At 43.6% G+C, this 20,013-nt stretch overlaps 1 protein-coding gene across 6 annotated transcripts in view; it reads right to left on the reverse strand.

The window, feature by feature from the left end:
• The window catches only part of TEX14 (testis expressed 14, intercellular bridge forming factor), a 532,366-nt gene that overhangs the window by 57,323 nt on the left and 455,030 nt on the right, over window positions 1–20,013 (reverse strand). For 5 of the 6 annotated variants that reach the window (XM_075852939.1, XM_075852943.1, XM_075852940.1 and 2 more), the window contains 3 exons: window positions 18,082–18,158; window positions 12,642–12,791; window positions 1,152–1,219 (listed from right to left, as the gene is read on the reverse strand). In XM_075852939.1, coding sequence (XP_075709054.1) covers window positions 1,152–1,219; window positions 12,642–12,791; window positions 18,082–18,158 — 295 coding nt within the window. The remainder of the gene's footprint in view (window positions 1–1,151; window positions 1,220–12,641; window positions 12,792–18,081; window positions 18,159–20,013) is intronic. The other variant, XM_075852942.1, reaches the window with a different exon arrangement.

The raw sequence follows: 20,013 nt of genomic DNA on the forward strand, positions 1-20,013 counted from the left end.
GAAAAAATCAAACTGCATAGCAAGTAGTACTCCTATTCACGAAGTAATGGTTGCTTCACTTAGCGCTTCTAGAGAAGTGTTCTAACTGAAAACTAGCACAGAAAGAAAAAAAGAGTATGTTTCCTTAGGAAGGGCACCCTTAGGGGAATATAAGAAGAAAAGGTTGATCTACCCTCTTCAGTGATATCAGAAGTCCTCCTGAGGCAAGAAGCAGCAGCTCTGTACAGGAGGTCCTGTGTCCCCAGCAGTGTCCGACCATAATGGAGGAGAGTAGAGGGGAATGCTGAAGTCCCCCATGGGGATCCGTGATTGGCCAATGGCGGTCTTGTGAGTGGACCGCCCAATCAGTAGTGACATCTCATTCCCCTTGAAGAGATAGGGAAAAAAGCGTGCTGGAGCGCTAATGGTGCAAACAATAAAGGTCGCCTGTGCAGTGAAGCGCAAAATGTTGCCACTGGCGTAATAGCGTCGGTGCTACAGTAAAAGAGTCAGGGAGCGCAGAGAGGGCAAGGGAAAGCCCCAGGGAATAGGCTAGTCCAGCGGACCGCATCAGTGCACAAGCGGTGGCCCGATTTGGGGGGCTAAGTAACACTCACCCAACTGTCCATCTCCCAGATGCCCTGACCAGCAGGAGCAACCCCTCAGCGTTACCGCCTTTACAAAGGGGACACTGGTGGGAGAGGTGTTAGAGGTGCTCCTCAGGCTGGTGGGCGACAGAGGAGCTGACGCACTTGTCCTTGTCTTCATAGGCAGGTTGGACAGCAGTGCATTTACATACGACACTGTGCTCCGGCCGAATGAGAACACAGAAATACCCTGTGACCCTAGTTCTTCATGAAGAAAATAGTAACATAAAAAGAAAATGCTTGGTAGAGACTCTGCTGCTATCAGCAGAAGTGTCTGCCTCCTACGACACTAAGCTAAGACTGAATAGCTCAGTGTTTGTGGGCAGGGTATATCCTGTAAGAGTCACTTTTTTATTTCATAGTGTCAAGCCTCATAGTGGCAGCAGCATATACCCACGGTCTGTGTCCCCCAATATAACAAACAAGACATTTTTTTTCCTTTTAATAACCTTTTCTAAAGCACAAATAAATGTGATAAAATAAAGGACATGATACTGCATGATTCTTTTTCTATATCATGCTTACTTGGAGAGGCTCCATTTCCACTGGGATTTCACAGTGGTCTTCATTCTCTTGAGACTGGTATTTTTTACCTAATTTAAAAAAAAAAAAGTTAAAACATAATTTGTTGCAAAAAATTAATTCAAGTGAATCCACTCAATTTAAGTTGCGTTCTGGCAGTTTAGTTCCCCGGTTCTAAATCTTTATAAAATAATGACAGATTCCCTTCAATAACATATATATTAGTTAACCCCTTAGTGACCACCAATACACCTTTTCACGGCGGTCACTAAGGGGCCTTAGGCTAGGCCGTCGCCTTTTCACGGCGGCCCAGTCTAAGTCTTGCACGGGTGTCTTGTGCAGGCTGGAGCCGGGGCCCGGCTATCTAATGACAGCCGGGCTGCTGCTCCAACGGCCTCGATCGACGTTTACTTCGATCACGTCCGTTTAACCTGTTAAATGCTGTGGTCAATAGCGACCGTGGCATTTAACTTGTTTACAGAAGGAGGGAGCTCCCTCTCTCACCCATCGGCGGCCCGTCAATGCAATCTAAGTATACCAAAGCATTATAACAGCGATCTAAAGATCGCATAGTAAAGTCCCTAGTGGGACTTAAAAAGTAAGTAAATTAAAAATTATTAATAGAAATGACAGTAAAAAATAAAAGAAAACATTTTTTTTCCATAAAAAGTGGTTTTATTTTGTAAAAGTGTAAAAAATAAATAAAAGTACACATATATGGTATCGCCGCAACTGTAATGACCCAAACAATAAAGTTAATATGTAATTTAAACCGCAAGGTGAATACCGTAAAAAAAAAATGCAAAAACAATGGCGAAATTGCTATTTTTTTCCATTGCCCCCCCAAAAAAGTCATACTAAAAGTTAATCAATAAGTCCCATATACCCCAAAACAGTACAAATCAAAACTACGTCTCGTCCCACAAAAAACATCCCTCATATCACTACATTGACAGAAAGAGAAAAAAATGACGGCTCTAGGAAGCAACGATGCAAAAACAAATAATTTTAGTTCAACAGGCTTTTTATTGTGCCAAGTCGTAAAACATAAAACAACTATACTTATGTGGTATCATCATAATCGTACCGACCCATAGAATAAAGGTAACGTGTTATTTACGCCGCACGGTGAACGGTGTGAATTTAAAACAAATAGAAGAATGGCGGAATTTCAGGTTTTTTTTCTATTTCCCCCCAAAAAAAGTTAATAAAAGTTAATAAAAAATTATATGTACCCCAAAATGGTGCCATTAAAAAGTACAACTAATCCTGCAAAAAACACAAGTCCTCATACAGCTATGTCGACAGAAAAATAAAAGTTATAGCTTTTTGAAATCGACTATAGAAAAACAAAAAAAATAGCTTGGTCATTAGGGCCTAAAATAGGCTGGTCACTAAGGGGTTAATTGTATTAGTTTCAATATGGGGGTTTGGGGGCTTGTAAGCAAGAGAAACTTATCTTGGGATATCTACATACTATTCATTCCAGGTATGTACGTACCATTATATACCTCATAGAAAAACCAAATCACCTTCTGTTTTCCACTGGATTTTTAAAAAGTTTAGTGGGGGGCCGCAAACTTACGGTAACATTTTTATGTGACGAGAAAAGTTGGTGTGGTCTCCAAGGAGACAGATTAAAGTTTCATTCCCATCCTAAAAAATAATGTCATATCGCTATGATATGCCATCACTTTCTGATCGGTGGGAGTCCGACTGCCAGTACCCCCACCAATCCTGAGAATGAGTCCACAGCGCTGATATTACACTGCAGTGGGTGTTTAAGAGTGCTGCTGTGTAGCAAAAAACTTTGAAGGGGGATGCACGCGAGAGAAGCAGTGCAGCCCCTTTGTTCTCAGCATCGGTGGTGCTCCCGGCCACTGGACCGATCAGAAAGTGATGGCATATCCTAGTGATATACCATGACTTTCTGTGATAGCAATAACACTTTAAGGCCAAATTAACATGGCAGTCTTAAGTATTTTGCATCAGTATTTGTAATGCAAAACCAGGAGTGGAACATAATACATATAAAAAGTATAATAAAAAGATGTCCCTTGTCCATGTTTTAGGCACACTCCTAATTTTGGCTTAAAAGTACTGAATTAAAATACTAACCAAAATACTGCCATGTGGAAGAGGTATAAGTTAAATTTATTAAAGAGGCTCTGTCACCACATTATAAGTGCCCTATATTGAACATGATGTGATCGGTTACGTAATGTAGATTACAGCGGTGTTTTTTATTTAGAAAAATGATCATTTTTGACGGAGTTATGACCTATATTAGCTTTAAGCTAATGAGTTTCTTAATGAACAACTGGGCGTGTTTTACTTTTTGGCCAAGTGGGCGTTGTGCAGAGGAGTGTATGACGCTGACCAATCAGCATCATACACTTCTCCCCATTCATTTACGCAGCACATAGCGATATAGCTATATCGCTATGTGCAGCCACATAAACACACTATAACGTTACTGCAGTGTCCTGAGAATGAATATACATTACCTCCAGCCAGGATGTGATGTGTATTCAGAATCCTGACACTTCGATAATACAATCCCGACACTACAGCACAGCAAGCGTAATCTCACGAGATTACACTGTAAACTGTCATTTCAAACGAGATTACGCTTGCTGTGCTGTAGTGTCGGGATTATTTTAGCGAAGTGTCAGAATTCTGAATAAACATCACGTCCTGCCTGGAGGTAATGTATATTCATTGTCAGGACACTGCAGTAACGTTAATGTGTGTGTATGTGGCTGCACATAGCGATATAGCTATATCACTATGCGCTGTGTAAATGAATGGGGAGAAGTGTATGACGCTGATTGGTCAGCGTCATACACTCCTCTGTACAACGCCCACTTGGCCAAAAAGTAAAACAAGCCCAGTTGTTCATTAAGAAACTCATTAGCATAAAGCTAATATAGGTTATAACTCTGTCGAAAATGATCGTTTTTCTAAATAAAAAAACACTGCTGTAATCTACACTACCGTTCATAAGTTTGGGGTCACCCAGACAATTTTGTGTTTTCAATGAAAACTCACACTTATATTTATCAAATGAGTTGCAAAATGACTAGAAAATATAGTCAAGACATTGACAAGGTTAGAAATAATGATTTTTATTTGAAATAATAATTTTCTCCTTCAAACTTTGTTTTCGTCAAAGAATGCTCCATTTGCAGCAATTACAGCATTGTAGACCTTTGTCATTCTAGCTGTTAATTTGCTGAGGTAATCGGGAAAAATTTCACCCCATGCTTCCAGAAGGCCCTCCCACAAGTTGGATTGGCTTGATGGGCACTTCTTGCGTACCATACGTTCAAGCTGCTCCCACAACAGCTCTATGGGGTTGAGATCTGGTGACTGCGCTGGCCACTCCATTACAGATAGAACACCAGCTGCCTGCTTCTTCCCTAAATAGTTCTTGCATAATTTGGAGGTGTGCTTTGGGTCATTGTCTTGTTGTAGGATGAAATTGGCTCCAATCAAGTGCTGTCCACAGGGTATGGCATGGCGTTGCAAAATGGAGTGATAGCCTTCCTTATTCAAAATCCCTTTTACCTTTTACAAATCTCCCACTTTACCAGCACCAAAGCAACCCCAGACCATCACATTACCTCCACCATGCTTGACAGATGGTGTCAGGCACTCTTCCAGCATCTTTTCAGTTGTTCTGCGTCTCACAAATGTTCTTTTGTGTGATCCAAACACCTCAAACTTCGATTCGTCTGTCCATAACACTTTTTTCCAATCTTCCTCTGTCCAATGTCTGTGTGTTTTTGCCCATATTAATCTTTTCTTTTTATTAGCCAGTCTCAGATATGGCTTTTTCTTTGCCACTCTGCCCTGAAGGCCAGCATCCCAGAGTCGCCTCTTCACTGTAGACGTTGACACTGGCGTTTTGCAGGTACTATTTAATGAAGCTGCCAGTTGAGGACCTGTGAGGCGTCTATTTCTCAAACTAGAGACTCTAATGTACTTGTCTTGTTGCTCAGTTGTGCAGCGGGGCCTCCCACTTCTCTTTCTACTCTGGTTAGAGCCTGTGTGTGCTGTCATCTGAAGGGAGTAGTACACACCGTTGTAGGAAATCTTTTCTTGGCAATTTCTCACATGGAATAGCCTTCATTTCTAAGAACAAGAATAGACTGTCGAGTTTCACATGAAAGCTCTCTTTTTCTAGCCATTTTGAGAGTTTAATCGAGCCCACAAATGTAATGCTCCAGATTCTCAACTAGCTCAAAGGAAGGTCAGTTTTATAGCTCCTCTAAACAGCAAAACTGTTTACAGCGGTGCTAACATAATTGCACAAGGGTTTTCAAGTGTTTTCTAATCATCCATTAGCCTTCTAACACAGTTAGCAAACGCAATGTACCATTAGAACACTGGAGTGATGGTTGCTGGAAATGGGCCTCTATACACCTATGTAGATATTGCATTAAAAACCAGATGTTTGCAGCTAGAATAGTCATTTAGAACATTAACAATGTATAGAGTGTATTTCTGATTAATTGAATGTTATCTTCATTGAAAAAAACTGTGCTTTTCTTTCAAAAATAAGGAAATTTCTAAGTGACCTTAAACTTTTGAACGGTAGTGTATATTACAGTGCCGATCACATTATGTACAAGATAGGGCACTTATAATGTGGTCACAGAGCTTCTTTAAGTAAAATCTGTGAATAAAGTGAAAATTGCAATTTATGTGCCTTTCAATAAATTTGGCGCCAATCACATCAACTATCTCCTTCACTTTGACTGGCAAAAAAACACCAGTCAGTAAATATGGGCCAATTTATTGGAATAGTAGAGTAATAACTCACTGCTATATAATTAGTAAAAATAAAAAAAAAGTTATCTATTACCAGAGAATTGCTACTTTCCTTATGTCCCTCACAGCAGTATAACATATAAGAAATCTCTGCCCTGCAAGCTTTTAGGATAGGTGGTGGAAATTTTAATGGACAGCTAAGTACTTTATTAGGTGTCCGAAAACATGCCCCTTGGTGTTTTTTCCCGTGGTTGAGCAGGACTGACTAATATTTGTTTTCTTTTGCAGGTCTTTATTGTACTATAGAAAACATGAATTACACATGCCATAATCTTCACTATTGCATACATCCAAGCATGCGTTTCTTATTTTTTAACCCAAAGATTTCTGCTAAAATTTAGAAGCTTCAGTGTTTATAGTGCTTATTACCTGTTAATATGGTTCTGGGTACTCCGCTTCAGACAGGATCCGATGTCACAGGTCAGTAAAATCTCCACAGAATAAAACTGAGAAAATGGAGGTTCATAGTGCCGTACTGAGATCCAAGGGATTGCCTAGACATAGATAAATACCTTAAGGCCTTGTTCACACAGTTTTTTGCAGGCAGAAAAAATCAGCCTCAAAATTCCCTTCATGAATTTTGGGACAGATTTTGACCTGCCTGCGTTTTTTTGCCACGGTTTTCACTGCGTTTTTCTGGAGATGTGCCCCGAATGAACTGGACAAGAAAAAGATTTTAAGGTGAGAACTCAAAAAATAATGTTTTCTTGTTCGTTACAATGGGGGACACAGACCATGGAATGTCCTAGAGAAGTCCCCAGGGCTGGGAACAGAGCACTGGACAAAGTAAGCTACTTTAACATATGCCTTGCGACCTACAGAAGTGTCTGCAGAAGCAAAGGTGTGCACCTGGTATAACCTGACAAAGGTGTGCAAAGAAGACCATGTGGCCACCTTGCACAATTGAAGGGCAGAGGCCTGATGGCCCACAGCCAAGGAAGATCCAACTGCTCTGGTAGAGTGGGCCATGACCCGGAAAAGGAGCACCTTTCCCCCAAACTGAATAAGCCTCGTGAACAAGCATTCAAATCCACCGAGCAATGGTGGCCTTGGAGGCCGCCAAACCCTTCCTGGGACCCTCCGGAAGGATGAACACGGAATCAGACCGCCGGAAGGAAGCAGTCGGTAAGTCCACAGGACGCGGTCGACATCCAGGTTGTTGAGGAAACGCTCCCTCAGATGACTGGGAGAAGGACAAAGAGATGGCAAGACAATATCCTCATTCACGTGGAAGACCGAAACAACTTTAGGCAGAAAAGATGGCACTGTGTGGAGAACCGCATTGTCTTGGTGAAGAGTCAGAAATGGAGATTGACAAGAGAGAGACACCAACTCCAGACCACCCGAATGGAGGTCACCGCTCAGAAAAAACATCTTCCAGGATAGAAAACAGAGAGATCTCTCTCAAGGGTTCAAAAGGAGTTGATTGTAAGACATCCAAGATCAAATTCAGATCCCGAGAGAAGACCGGACGACGATACGGGTGGACCGCATGATCCACCTCCTGCAAAAAAAGTCTTAACGGAAGCTTTAGACGCCAACAGGCAACCGAACAAGATTAAAAGAGCAGACACCTGCCCCTTCAGGGAGCTGAATGTCAAACCGTGATCCAGACTTCCTTACAAAAAGAAGGGAATCCTGGAAAAGGAAAAAAACACAAAGGGGAAGACTGCGATCCTCACACCAACGAAGGTAGGACGTCCATGTATGATGGTAAATGCGGGCCTGAAGAAAGCTCCCTAGCCTTAAGCATAGTGATAATCCTCTCTGAAAAACCACAAGCCCTCAGAAGAGGCCTCAACAGCAACGCAGTTAAACGTAGAGATCTTAAGTTATGGTGGAAGAGATGTCCATGGGAGAAAAGATCGGGACGGAGAGGTAAGGGCTACGGGACGCGGACAACCAGTACACGAGGTCCGCGTACCAACAGTGGCGCGGCCAATGTGGGACTACCAGAGTTGCTGGAATCCCTTCTGCTTGAGTCGCCGGAGGAGACGAGGCAGAGGAGGGAAGACGTATAGGAGACTGAAGTACGACCATGGCACCATGTGAGCGTGCAAGGCGCAAGCCTCCGGGTCCCACGCTCTGGAGAGGAAGCTGGGAACCTGTTGATTGAACCTGGAGGCCATAAGGTCCATGATCGGACAAACCCACCTGAGACAAATTAGGTCGAAGTCATCTTGGTAACGAGACCACTCCCCAGGATCCACTGTTTTTCGCCACTAAGGAAGTCTACGACCCAATTGTCGACCTCGGGAATGTGAACCGACGGAACGTGAGCTTCCACCCAGAGCGGGATCTTGGAAGCCTCGGCCATTACTGCGATGCTGTTCATGCTGCCCTGGTGCTTTAGATAAGCCATGGCTGAGCCATTGTCATCTGAACCCGCACTGGGTGTCCGGACAGTGACGTTGTCCAGTGCAGAAGGCATAGAAAAACGGCTCTCATTTCCAAAAGATTGATAGGAAGGGAGGCTTCCTATGGAAACCACAGAACCTGAGCCGTGAGGTTCAGGGTAAGGAAGGCGCGCCCCCCGGGCAAGTGAGCGATGGACAGGGAGGGGAAGGACGAACTTCAGATACAGCGATTGCAAGGATCGGTCCCACCAGGAGGGGATTGCCTGCTGTAGAGGGTGCATGTGGAACAAAGGGAATGGTGTCGATTGAGGCCACCATGGTCCAAAAACCCGCATGCAGAGGCGAGTGAAGTCGGCACAGCCATCTGTAATGAACAGATCCCATCCTGAAGAATCAACACATGCTCTGGACGATGGAAGACCTTTGCTGAGCAAGTGTCGAAGGCGACCCTCAAGAACATGATCTGCTGAGATGGAGACAACATCTCGTTGTCCTCCCTGGAGGGACACTTGATCAGAATGTCTTCCAGGTACGAGGAGACCGACATTCCCTGGTGCCGAGTGCCATTACAACAGACAGAACCTTCTTAAAGACTCTCGGGGCAGTGACTAGGCCAAATGGAAGGGCCACAAACTGGTAATGTCGAGATAGTACCGCAAAACTCAGAAAACGCTGGTGCGTAAGGCAGATAAGAATGTGCAAATATACGTCCTTGATGTCCACGGAAGAAAGAAATTCCCCTTGGTCCATGGATGCAATGACAGTCCGAAGAGATTCCATCCGAAAACTACATACCTGAACGTGCACATTGAGACGCTTGAGGTCCATGATGGGCCGAACGGAACCATCCTCTTTGGGTATGCCAAAAAGATTGGAATAGAAACCCCAGAACCTTTGGCTGTGGGGCACTGGAACTATGACCCCTTGAAGAAGCAGAAGAGCTGAAGAAGCAGAGAGCTGATTGCCCAAATAAAGGCGATCGCCCCGGCGAGTGACTACAGTACAGTGAACAGAAAGAAACGCTCTGGAGGAAAGCTGGCAAATTATAGTCTACCGCCTCCTGAACAAAGGTGTCCGAAATGTGAGAGAGCCAGAAATCCTTAAAGTTCAGAAGCCTGCCCCCAACCAAAGGTGAATCGAGTGGGGTGCATCTTAGCCTTGCCGGATCCAGCCTTCGCTGTCGGAGGTCGGGGACACCAGGAGGAGCCAGCCTTGAAAAAAGGTTTGGCCTTCTTATCCTGCAGAGACTGTGGCCTGGATGATGTTTTGTACCCACCAAAGGACAGAAAACGCGGATCCACCTTTTTGACCGGGGTAGTTGATTGCACTTAGGCCTATTTTGAGGAAGATGGGTGCTTTTACTACCCGTGGCTTCTGAGATGATCTTGTATAATCTAGGTCCAAAGAGATGAGAACCTGCAAAAGGGGGAGCAGTCAGGGAGCGCTTGAAGGCTGAATCAGCAAACCAAGACTTGAGCCAGGTAGCCCTGCAAATAACGACAGAAGAAGCAGAGGCCCACGCCACGAGGCAGACAGCCTCAAGGCGGCTTCACAGAAATACTTGGACACATTAGAGATAAGGCGAGACAAATCAACTAGTTCCTGCTGAGGAGGACCTGAAAGCAGGCCATGACGGAGTTTGTGTGCCCATTCCGTAATAGCTCTGCTAACCCAGACAGATGCAAAAATTGGGGTGAAGGGCAAAGCCAGAAGCATTAAAAGTAGTTTTCGCAAAAGAGTCCATATGGCGATCCAGAGGATCTTTAAAGGAAGTGGGGTCCGCCATAGGTAAAGTAGTGACATTGGCTAAATAAGAAACCGGATGATCCACGGCTTGAGACCTAACCCATGTGGAAGAATTTCCTTCCTGAAAGGGGTAGAAAACATCCAGACGGCTAGAATGAGAAAATTTCTTGTCCGGGTGCTTCCATTCCTTAAGGACAATGCCGTCAAGTTCCGAGTGGGCTGGAGAAACAGCCAGGGAACGCTGAAGCTGAAGAAAATAAATGGATTCAGTGGAAGAGTAGAGAGCAGAATCAGAGACCTGAAGGGTGTCACGGAGAGCCCTGATAAGTATCTCCACTGAAGTGGGGAGGGGAGTAGAGCCCTTACCAACTGAAGCCGAGCCGGAAATGGCTAATTCACCCTCAGACAAAACCTCTCTAGTGGAGAGGAAGCACCAGACCTGACTTCAGGTGGGGGCGGTGAAACTGAAGAGGATGGCGCAATCTAAAGCAGGCGATAGGAACAGGTTTGCTTACTGGGTCTGCCACAAGAAGAGGACATAGATGGAGAGTCCACATCAGGTTTGGTGGAACAAGAGTCCAGGTGTGGGTGGGCAGATATGCTGCCCAGGATGAGCTGAGTGATGTTCGCCATAATGAACCATAAAGTTTCTCTAGCATGAGAGTCCCCTTTAGGGTCAAACATGGCAGTAGAGGGGGTTGCTTGACTTCACACTGAAAAAGTGGGGGAGCAAAAACCAAAAATGCCACTCAAACTGCGCAACAAATGTATTCCTATTTCGGGAGTAATGGCTGTTTTACCTAGCTCTGCCAGAATATTACATTACCACTGAGTCTGGCTCTGGCTCTGTTAGAAGAAGGACGTGCCTACAGGGAGTTAACTCAGTGACTGCAGGCTAGGGCACCTGTAGGGAAATAGAATGAAGCCAGGGGCTGATTCTACCCAATTCCAAGGTGTCTGGTGTCCTGATGCAAAAAAAAAAGCAGCAGCTCTGTTCAGGAGGTCCTGTGTCTCCAGCAGTATCCGTCCAAATAGAGGAGAGTAGAAGGGAACACTTAAGTCCCGCCCACAAAGCGTCGCGATTAGCCGCTAGTGGACATGTGAGAAGACAGGCCAATCAGGAGAGAGGGTTGATTCCCCATGAGGGGGGGATAAGAAAAAAACACGCTGGAGTGCTATTGGAGGAAAGAGTGAAGCGTAAAATGGCGCCACCGGTGTAATGTGCCGGCCATAGTGAAAAAAAAATAGCGCTGGTATTTCTAAAAGCGCCAAGAAACCTAGTTGTGAGCTCCAGGGAATAGTCTGGTCCAGCGGACTGCTATAGCACACAAACGGTCGCCCGGGGGTTTAGTAATACTCACCCAGCTCTCTATCTCCCATATGTACTGACCAGCAGGAGAACTGGTGATTCCACTTCACAACTTGCTCACAGAGCGATCCTGTGTCCTGTCAGACTACTGTGTCTGATACAGGACTGCAGGCAACAGAAATTAAAAAGGAGAAATTGCAGGTAAACAACATAATACCCAAAGCAGATTAACTATCCAGAGTTAAGCAAAGTTGTTTATCATTTTAGGTACTCTGGGATCCTCAGAATCTTTTATTATATTCCATCTGGAATATGTCATGCTGAAGTTTTTACCATTATTCAGAGCAAAGGTTCCCTCCTTTACCACTATTAACCAGCTTATCTTCACCCAGTTCTCCAGCCTAAGAACTTCAGCAGACAATTCAAAGTGGAGTTCTCTTGATCTGGTCCTATGCTTCACTTACTAACTTTCTAAGACCACAAGCTTCAGAAAAAATAAAAAATTATTGGTTTGTTTCTCCTGTTCAAATATGGGCAGAAAAGCTTTTAAAACATTACCCACTGGGAAAAAGAAGCAATATTTAGGGCTTACACTTTGACAGATTAGGAAGCTTTTCTAGGACTAGAGCTTCATCCACAGGCAACGCTGACTGCTCCATGTCAGTGGAATAAATTTGTAAGGTGGTCTCTGAGACCACTCCTAATACTTTTATTACTCTGTGATAGATTTATAGAAGAGACTACCTTTAGAAGTCTATTTTAAGATCTGTGCAGGAGGTCCCTCCATAAGGGATTCTACTTGCTGCACCTTATATATTGTTCAGATGTCTAATAAAGTATCCATCTTCCCTATCAGTCCGCAGGGTAGAGATTCCTGAGGACCTTAAAGCCCATTTACACAAACCCTCGTTCCCGATAATTGCCCTGTGTAAACATCGCAGCAATCAGCGATCGAGCGAGCAAACGTACGTTCATCGGCTGACTTCATCTTTTATACTGCTCTGAAAATCATCATTCTGTGTAAACAGGGGATGTACTGCCGACATTATGTAAACCGTATGGGGACCAAACGACCCTACTAACAATCGTTCATCCCCATACAGTTTACATTGGCCTGTGAGAAGGGTCTTTAAAGGAGAGCTGATCAGCCTGTAATCGGTGCTTGTTATGGGCACATATCTGCCCATGTGATCCTACATTCTAAATCCCTATTTTCTGAATGAACGTTTACGTAAAGAATCAAACCTGCAAAATGGCGAAATAATTTCTCCAGTTTCGATTCCTCATTTTCCCCACAACAAGCCTCGCTGCTTTTTTCGGTCTGCTCTTCTTCGTCATTATCACAGATATGGTCACAGTGTTTCTTGTTCTGTAGGTGCTGACTGCCGGACTTCACTATGTTGGACATAAATAATTACCTTAATAATTGTTAATTATTTGTTATTGGAGGTGTTAAAGAGAAAATTGGAACAAATTTCCTCCAGACACTCCTAGGCCAGCGTCATCGCGTGAGACCACTCTGGCTGAAGACCGCACAGAGCAGGCGGATCTCACGCGATGACGCTGGCCTAGGAATGTCTGGAGGAAACAGCCTCACGCTGATAGGTCAGCGTCAGAGGCTCTCTGCTAGCTCTGCCCATTGAGAATCGCTGGGTGCCAAACCCACTTGTCAAGCCAGCGGTTCATTTACATATTGTTTAATAACTAAAGAGGGGGCAATATCTCAGCAACGGGGGGGACGCAGAAGTAAGGAACAAACACCGCTGGACTCACAGAATTACATGAGTCTAATAACTCACTTTGTAGGAGCTGGTGACAGGTCATCTAGATTGAATCACATAAATCTCAAATAAAACATTTCTTTTGACAATACGAAAGGTGCCGCCTTTATACATGTCCCCTTCTTCTATAGTGTTTACAGATTTGATACAGACTTTCTTTATTGCTATTAAGTGAATGAGTTTTTACCCAGTAAAAATATACGTTTTCTATACCAAACATATCGAAATATGAAATTGTTACAATAATCACATTCCTACTACAGTATATTGATTGGTTAAATTGTTGGAGAGTGACACCTTGTGGACAATTTTAGAATTTCTAGTAGTTTCGAAATGTCTTGATGCCTTGGCAATGAAAAAAACATGAATAGTTAAGTGTTTAATTAGACAAAGCTATTTTGGGTCTTAAGGACGCAGCAATTTTTTTTCTTTTGTTTTTTTTCATCTCCGTATTCTGAAAGGCATAACGTTTTTATTTTTCCATTGACATAGCTGTATGAGGGCTTGTTTTTTGTGGAACAAGTTGTATTTTTTAATGGTACCATTTTGGACTACATATAATGTATGCTGTAACTTTTATTAAATCTTTTTTGGGGTGAATGGACAACAAAACTGCAATATTACCATTGTTTTTTGGGTTTGAAAGTGCGGGATACGAAATTTATATAGTGTTTTTTTTGTTATGCTTTACTAATTTTGCAATATAATAATAATTTTTTTTGCACCATTTTGGGGTACTTATGCCTTTTTGATCACTTTTTATTCCATTTTGTGGGAGGAGGGATGAACAAAAAACAACAATTCTGGCTTTTTTTGGTTTAGTGTTTACTGTGTTGGATAAATAACGAGATTATTTTATTGTTCGGGTCGCTACGGGTACGGCAATACCAATTATATTTCTTAATGTATTTTTTTCTATATTAAAGCATTTTGTAAGTGATTTTTTAAATGTAAATCTTGATTATGTTTATGGGACATGACAGATGTGATTATTTGATCACTTAAATAATACACTGCAATGCTTCTATATTGCAGCGTATTATGCCTGTTAGTGTTATAATGATAGGCAGCCTATTAGGCCCCACATCCATGGCAAACCTGGGGGCCTTTGTAAGGCTTACAGAGTCCTCTCCCTCTATAAAACCACTAAGTGACTGTAGCATCTAAGGCTGGGTTCACACGACCTATTTTCAGGCGTAATGGAGGCGTTTTACGCCTCGAATTACGCCTGAAAAGACGGCTCCAATACGTCGGCAAACATCTGCCCATTACTTTCAATGGGTTTGCCGATGTTCTGTGCCGACGACCTGTCATTTTACGCGTCGCTGTCAAAAGACGACGCGTAAAATTACATCCTCGTCAAAAGAAGTGCACGACACTTCTTGGGACGTTTTTGGAGCCGTTTTCTCATAGACTCTATTGAAAACAGCTCCAAAAACGGCCGAAAAAACGGCGCGAAAAACGCATAGAAAAACGCGAGCTGCTCAAAAAATTTCTGAAAATCAGGTGCTGTTTTCCCTTGAAAACAGCTCCGTATTTTCAGACGTTTTTGGCACAGCGTGTGAACATACCCTTAGGGGTTAAACGGCCGTGCCATCCACTGGAAGTATCATTACATCCTATTGTGGCAAAAAAAATGGCAATTAAGACATAACAGTACATCCCTTTGCGGGAAGGGGTTAAACTGCTCAAAGTAGGGGTGCAGCAAAAGGCTAATGGGCCCCGATGCAAAAGTCCTTCTTGGGCCCCCCCTCAACTTCTTCTCCTGGCCGATGACCTGCAGCTTTCAGATGCATCGCTGGGCCTCCTAAGTGACCCAACGACGCAGCAATAGCAGCCAGGGACGTCACTAGGGTTTTAAAACGTAAAAAAAATAATTATGTGTGTGCGTATATATATGGGACTACAATATAGCACCCCTATTGCTGTGGATAGGATTAGATACAGTGGCTCAGCAGACAGTATCACACATGATAGGATTAGATACAGTGGCTCAGCAGACAGTATCACACATGATAAGATTATATACAGTGGCTCAGGAGACAGTATTACATATGATAGGCTTAGATATAGGGCCCAGCTCCCTGACATTGCGGCTCCAGCGCTGGACCCAGGAAAGGTAAGAATAATAATTGCTTTGCTCTTTTATGTGCTACTAATTTTTTTGGTGTGTTTGCGTTTTTTTACAGGTTCTGTTGTTGGATTACTTCAGATTCAAAGACTGCTTCGATTATGGCATTTTTTTTATCCTTAATAAATTGGTTAACGAGGGATGTGTGGGTGTTTTATTTCAATATTATTTCTAATTGACAGTGTCCATTACTTTTGCGGGGCTTACTGTTAGCCAGTGAAAAGGCTAGCAATAACCCCCATTATTACCCCGGTACCCACCGCCACCAGGGGTATTGGGAAGAGCCAGGTGCGATCCAGTACCCGACTATCTGTACTGATGGTCAGGTACAGGGTCGGCCGCAGGCTGGTATTATTAGGCCGGGAAAGGCCAGAAACTGGCCCTTCCCACCCTGGTACTGCTAGCCTGCTGCTGATAGCTGCTATGTTGTATCTGGCTGGTTATTAAAAATGAGGGGGGCCCCATATCACTTTTTCCAATTATTATTATTTTTTAAAAGTATACCTTGGGGAGCTTCCGACATTATTGTCCATATATGGACAGTGATGTCGGGAGCAGTGCTGGAGTCCCCGGGCAGAGCGCTAGTGTCAAATACGGGCCTGGATTCAGGGCCCAGCAGACAGTATCACACCATATGTGATATTGTCTTCTGGGTCCTGTATCTAAGCCTACCACATGGTAGGCTTAGATACAGGGCCCATGTGTGATCCTGTCTGCTGGGCCCTGTATCTCAGCCTACCACATGGTAGGATTAGATACAGGGCAAAAGTGTGATACGGTCTGTTGGACCCTGTATCTAAGCCTACCACAAGGTGGGCTTAAATACAGGGCCCAGCAGACAGGATCACACCATGTGTGATCCTCTCTGCTGGGCTCTGTTTCTTAGCATACCACATAGTAGGCTTACAAACATGACCCATGTTTGATCCTGTCTGCTGGGCCCTGTAGCTAAGCCTAACACATTTGTGATCCTGTCTGCTGTGCCTGTATCTAAGCCTACCACATGGTAGGCTTAGATACAGGTCCCCAGCAGGCAGTAGTCTTATACTTCCCCTCCTCTTCGGCAACGTGCGTAGCAGAGATCCTGGCGCACATAGAGTAATGACACGGAAAGACGTCAGGATGTGTGCTGTGCTCGGGAACGAGGAGGGTGAGTATACTCTTACAATAGTAACAGGGACCCATGTAGTTTATTACATAGGCCTCAGCTACTATAGTAAATTTTACTACAAATGTTGTAGGGGGCCCAGTCGCAATTGCAACTGCTGCGACCCCTGTAGCTATGCCACTGTGTTATCGAGGACCTGTCACCTCTACTGACAAGTTTGTTTTATTAAATATTTGCAATCTACATGTAATGACAATTCTGGAACACATCTTTTCTCTACATATTGCCCTTCCTGTTATTCCTCATAGAAATGTATGAATAAATTGACAACTGGGTGTTATCAGTTGGGGGGTTGTCCCTACACAGACTGACACTGTCCAATCAGGGCCGACAGAATTAGACTGTAGGGGAATGGTAAGGGTGTATTCACACGTGTGGTTCTGCTGTGGATTTTGCTGCACGTCTGAAAACCGCATGCGTCTTGACATTGATTTTGTAAATCGCAATAAAAAAGCATGCGTGTGAATACACCCTAAAACCAAGTTGTAATGTAAAAATGACATGAGATGTTAGGTCCAGGCTGATTAGCATAGGTCCATAGCATCCTACCTTAGAAATTCTAGAATGGGAGAAATTGGTCTGTGAAATATTTGGTCATTGTTTGAAATTAAAAATCCTTTTGCCTATGTATAGTTTTAGATAGGCCGAGCGCAGATTTAGCAGATGAATGAAATAAGAGGTTATATGCATTTATTATATTTTATATATTAATATATTATATTTATTATATATATTATTTATCTGATGATCATTATTGATATACCTGCACCTTAAAGGCAATCCGTCAGCAGATTGAAAGCCCTAAAACTGCTCACAGTGCTTTATACAGTGGGGGTGAAAGGATATTGCAACAAAACATTTTGTCTTGGTCATGCAAGTTGCATGACCGAGAAATCCATGTTTAATTCCCAAGGCCGTGGTTGCAAGTACCACTTGGTCGGACACTTGATGTGAAAGTGTTCCTTGGCTCTCCCCAAAGAACGCTGCCAGCCCCACCCCGTTGCTTTGAGACACGGCTCCAGAGGTCTCCTTATTTGACGCTAGAGTCATCATTCAGAGCAGAAAGTGGCACTTGCGACCTCGGCACCAGGGGAGTTAAACGTTAGTTTCTCGGTCATGCAACTGGCATGACAAAGACAAAAGGTATAGTTACAAAGCCCTTCCCCTCCCCTATATCGCACTGTCAGCAGTTTTGAGATCTCTTGAGAAAACTGCGGAAGGATTCCCTTTCACTCCCAGGTTATTCATGTTTTATGCTCTGTTCACACAGACATCATGGTTTCCATTTTTACAGGATCAGTTAGGGTATATTCACACGCGCAGATTTGTCGCAGAAATCTGAAAATCAGTTCCATTCAACTGTTTCTGTAGTAAGCGCATGGATTTCTGCAAACCCTTACTGGACAAAATAGTGTAGAATGCTACAGTAATGTGACTTTCAGAAAGCAACGGAAACCTGAAGGAAAAGTACTAACCCACGTGTGAACAGAGCATTGTGTGGTATTATTGGAAACAGGTTTATATAACATCTCAAATAAAAAAAATGGAATTAACAAATAAAAAACGTTTGCAAAATGAAAGTCTAAAACACAACATAAAACTTACATGAAGAAGAAACTAGCACCCCCTTTCTACTACACAACTTTGTTGGCCACTGTGGAGCTGAATTTAGGCTTGCATACCTGTCCAATGAAAAAAAAATAAATTATGTGTGTGTGTGTGTGTGTGGTGTTGATCTCAAATGATACATACATTGTGTAATAAGGTATGGGGTGCAAGCAGAATAGGTGAATGTTCTGATCAGCGAACAATCTCTCTGTCCACACCAATAATCCCTCCTAGGCCTCATGTACACGACCGTGCATTACGGTCCTCATACTATCCGCAATTGCAAAGCCGCAGTTACGGATAGTATAGGTTACAATCTATTCTATGGGCCAATGCAAACGCCAGACCGCAAAAAAGATAGAACAAGTCACTTTACAGGCCACATTTGCGGTCCGGGGTACTTAGGCCTGATGCACACGAACGTGTTTTTGCGGCCACAATTCACCCACAAATCTGCGGGTGAATTTTGGACCCATTCATTTCTTTGGGCCAAAGCACACAACTGTGGTTTACACGGTCCGTGCATTGGCCGGGAGCCCGGACCGTAAAAAGATAGGACATGTCATCATACGGGCCGCATTTGCGGGCCGTGCTCATATAAATCAATGTGTGCACGGTCCGTGATTTGGGGGCGGCCCATAGATGATACTTTGTAGCCATTCGTGCCTCAATCACGGGCCGTGCACACGGCTACGGTCGTGTGCATGAGACCTTAGAGTCAATTCACATCTTGTATGTGCACGGTCCGTGATTGCAGACGGCCCGCGGATGCAACTCCGCAGCTGTCCTTGCCCGTAATCACGGGCCGTGTGCATGAGGCTTTAGACTTTGCAGCTGCTGAGCAGTTAGGAAGATTGTCAATGTTTTGTCAATGGGCAATCTGTTAGTTACTGTAAGGCCTTATTCACACGAACTTGTCCATTTTGCACGCGTAAAAAAACGCAGCGTTTTTCTTGCGTTGCAGTTCCGTGTGACATCAGTGTACGCGCGTATGTCATCCATATGTCACACGTTTTTTGTCTCATCAAAAAAAACTGAAGAATGTGGTTTTCTTTTTCTCATTATTTCTTTACCAACTGTTGTGTGAATCACAGACAGCACACGGATGACGTCCATGTGCTGTCCGTGATTTTCACGCACCCATGGACTTCGATGGGTGCGTGACGCGCAAAAAACGCACAAGAATAGGACATGAAGTTGTCCGCTGCGTGAAAAACACTGAATGTCTGAATGTGCCCATTGAATTGCATAGGTCCGTGTGACGTCCGTTGTTTTAACACACGTATCACGGACATGAAATACGCTCGTGTGAATAAGGCCTTAGGCACACGGGGTTAGTAATTAGGTTACTTAGTATTAGCGTGTGTACACACGTTATGGTCAATTTGCATTTTTTTGTGCAATTTTTCAAAAATCTTTGCAAACATGACGATTTTACTGCAACGTGTGAATGTGGGTTTACTTTTTTTCATCTAATTCACTAATCTAAGTAACCCCATTGTGCCTGACAAACGTAACCCTAGCGTTCCTCCTTCACTAAAGACTCTGCAGCTGGGCTGGCTCTCAACACGACTGAGCGGGGATGAGTTTGGAAGCTGCACGGCCACGAAGCTTAATGGGAACACTGGTCCCCTCTCAAAAGTATTCAGGAAGAGATGACTGAAAGTCCATACGGAAAGCATCACTTCCATTTGAATTATCATTGATTTCAATGGTAATTCTTTTGTTTTAGTTGGATTCCGTTTGCCTACGTTCGCTAGGTTTCTTTTTTTTTTCACGGAAGCAAAAGTGCTGCAGATTGCACTTTTGCTTCCGTGAAAAAAATGGAAACCTAGAGAATGGTAATTCAAAAGGAAGCAATGCTTTTCGTTTGGACTTTCGGTCATCTCTTCCTCTGATAGAAGAGACCTAAACGGGAGACAGCAGAAG

Source organism: Rhinoderma darwinii, chromosome 2, assembly GCF_050947455.1.
Source record: "Rhinoderma darwinii isolate aRhiDar2 chromosome 2, aRhiDar2.hap1, whole genome shotgun sequence".
Classification (NCBI taxonomy): Eukaryota; Metazoa; Chordata; class Amphibia; order Anura; family Rhinodermatidae; genus Rhinoderma; species Rhinoderma darwinii.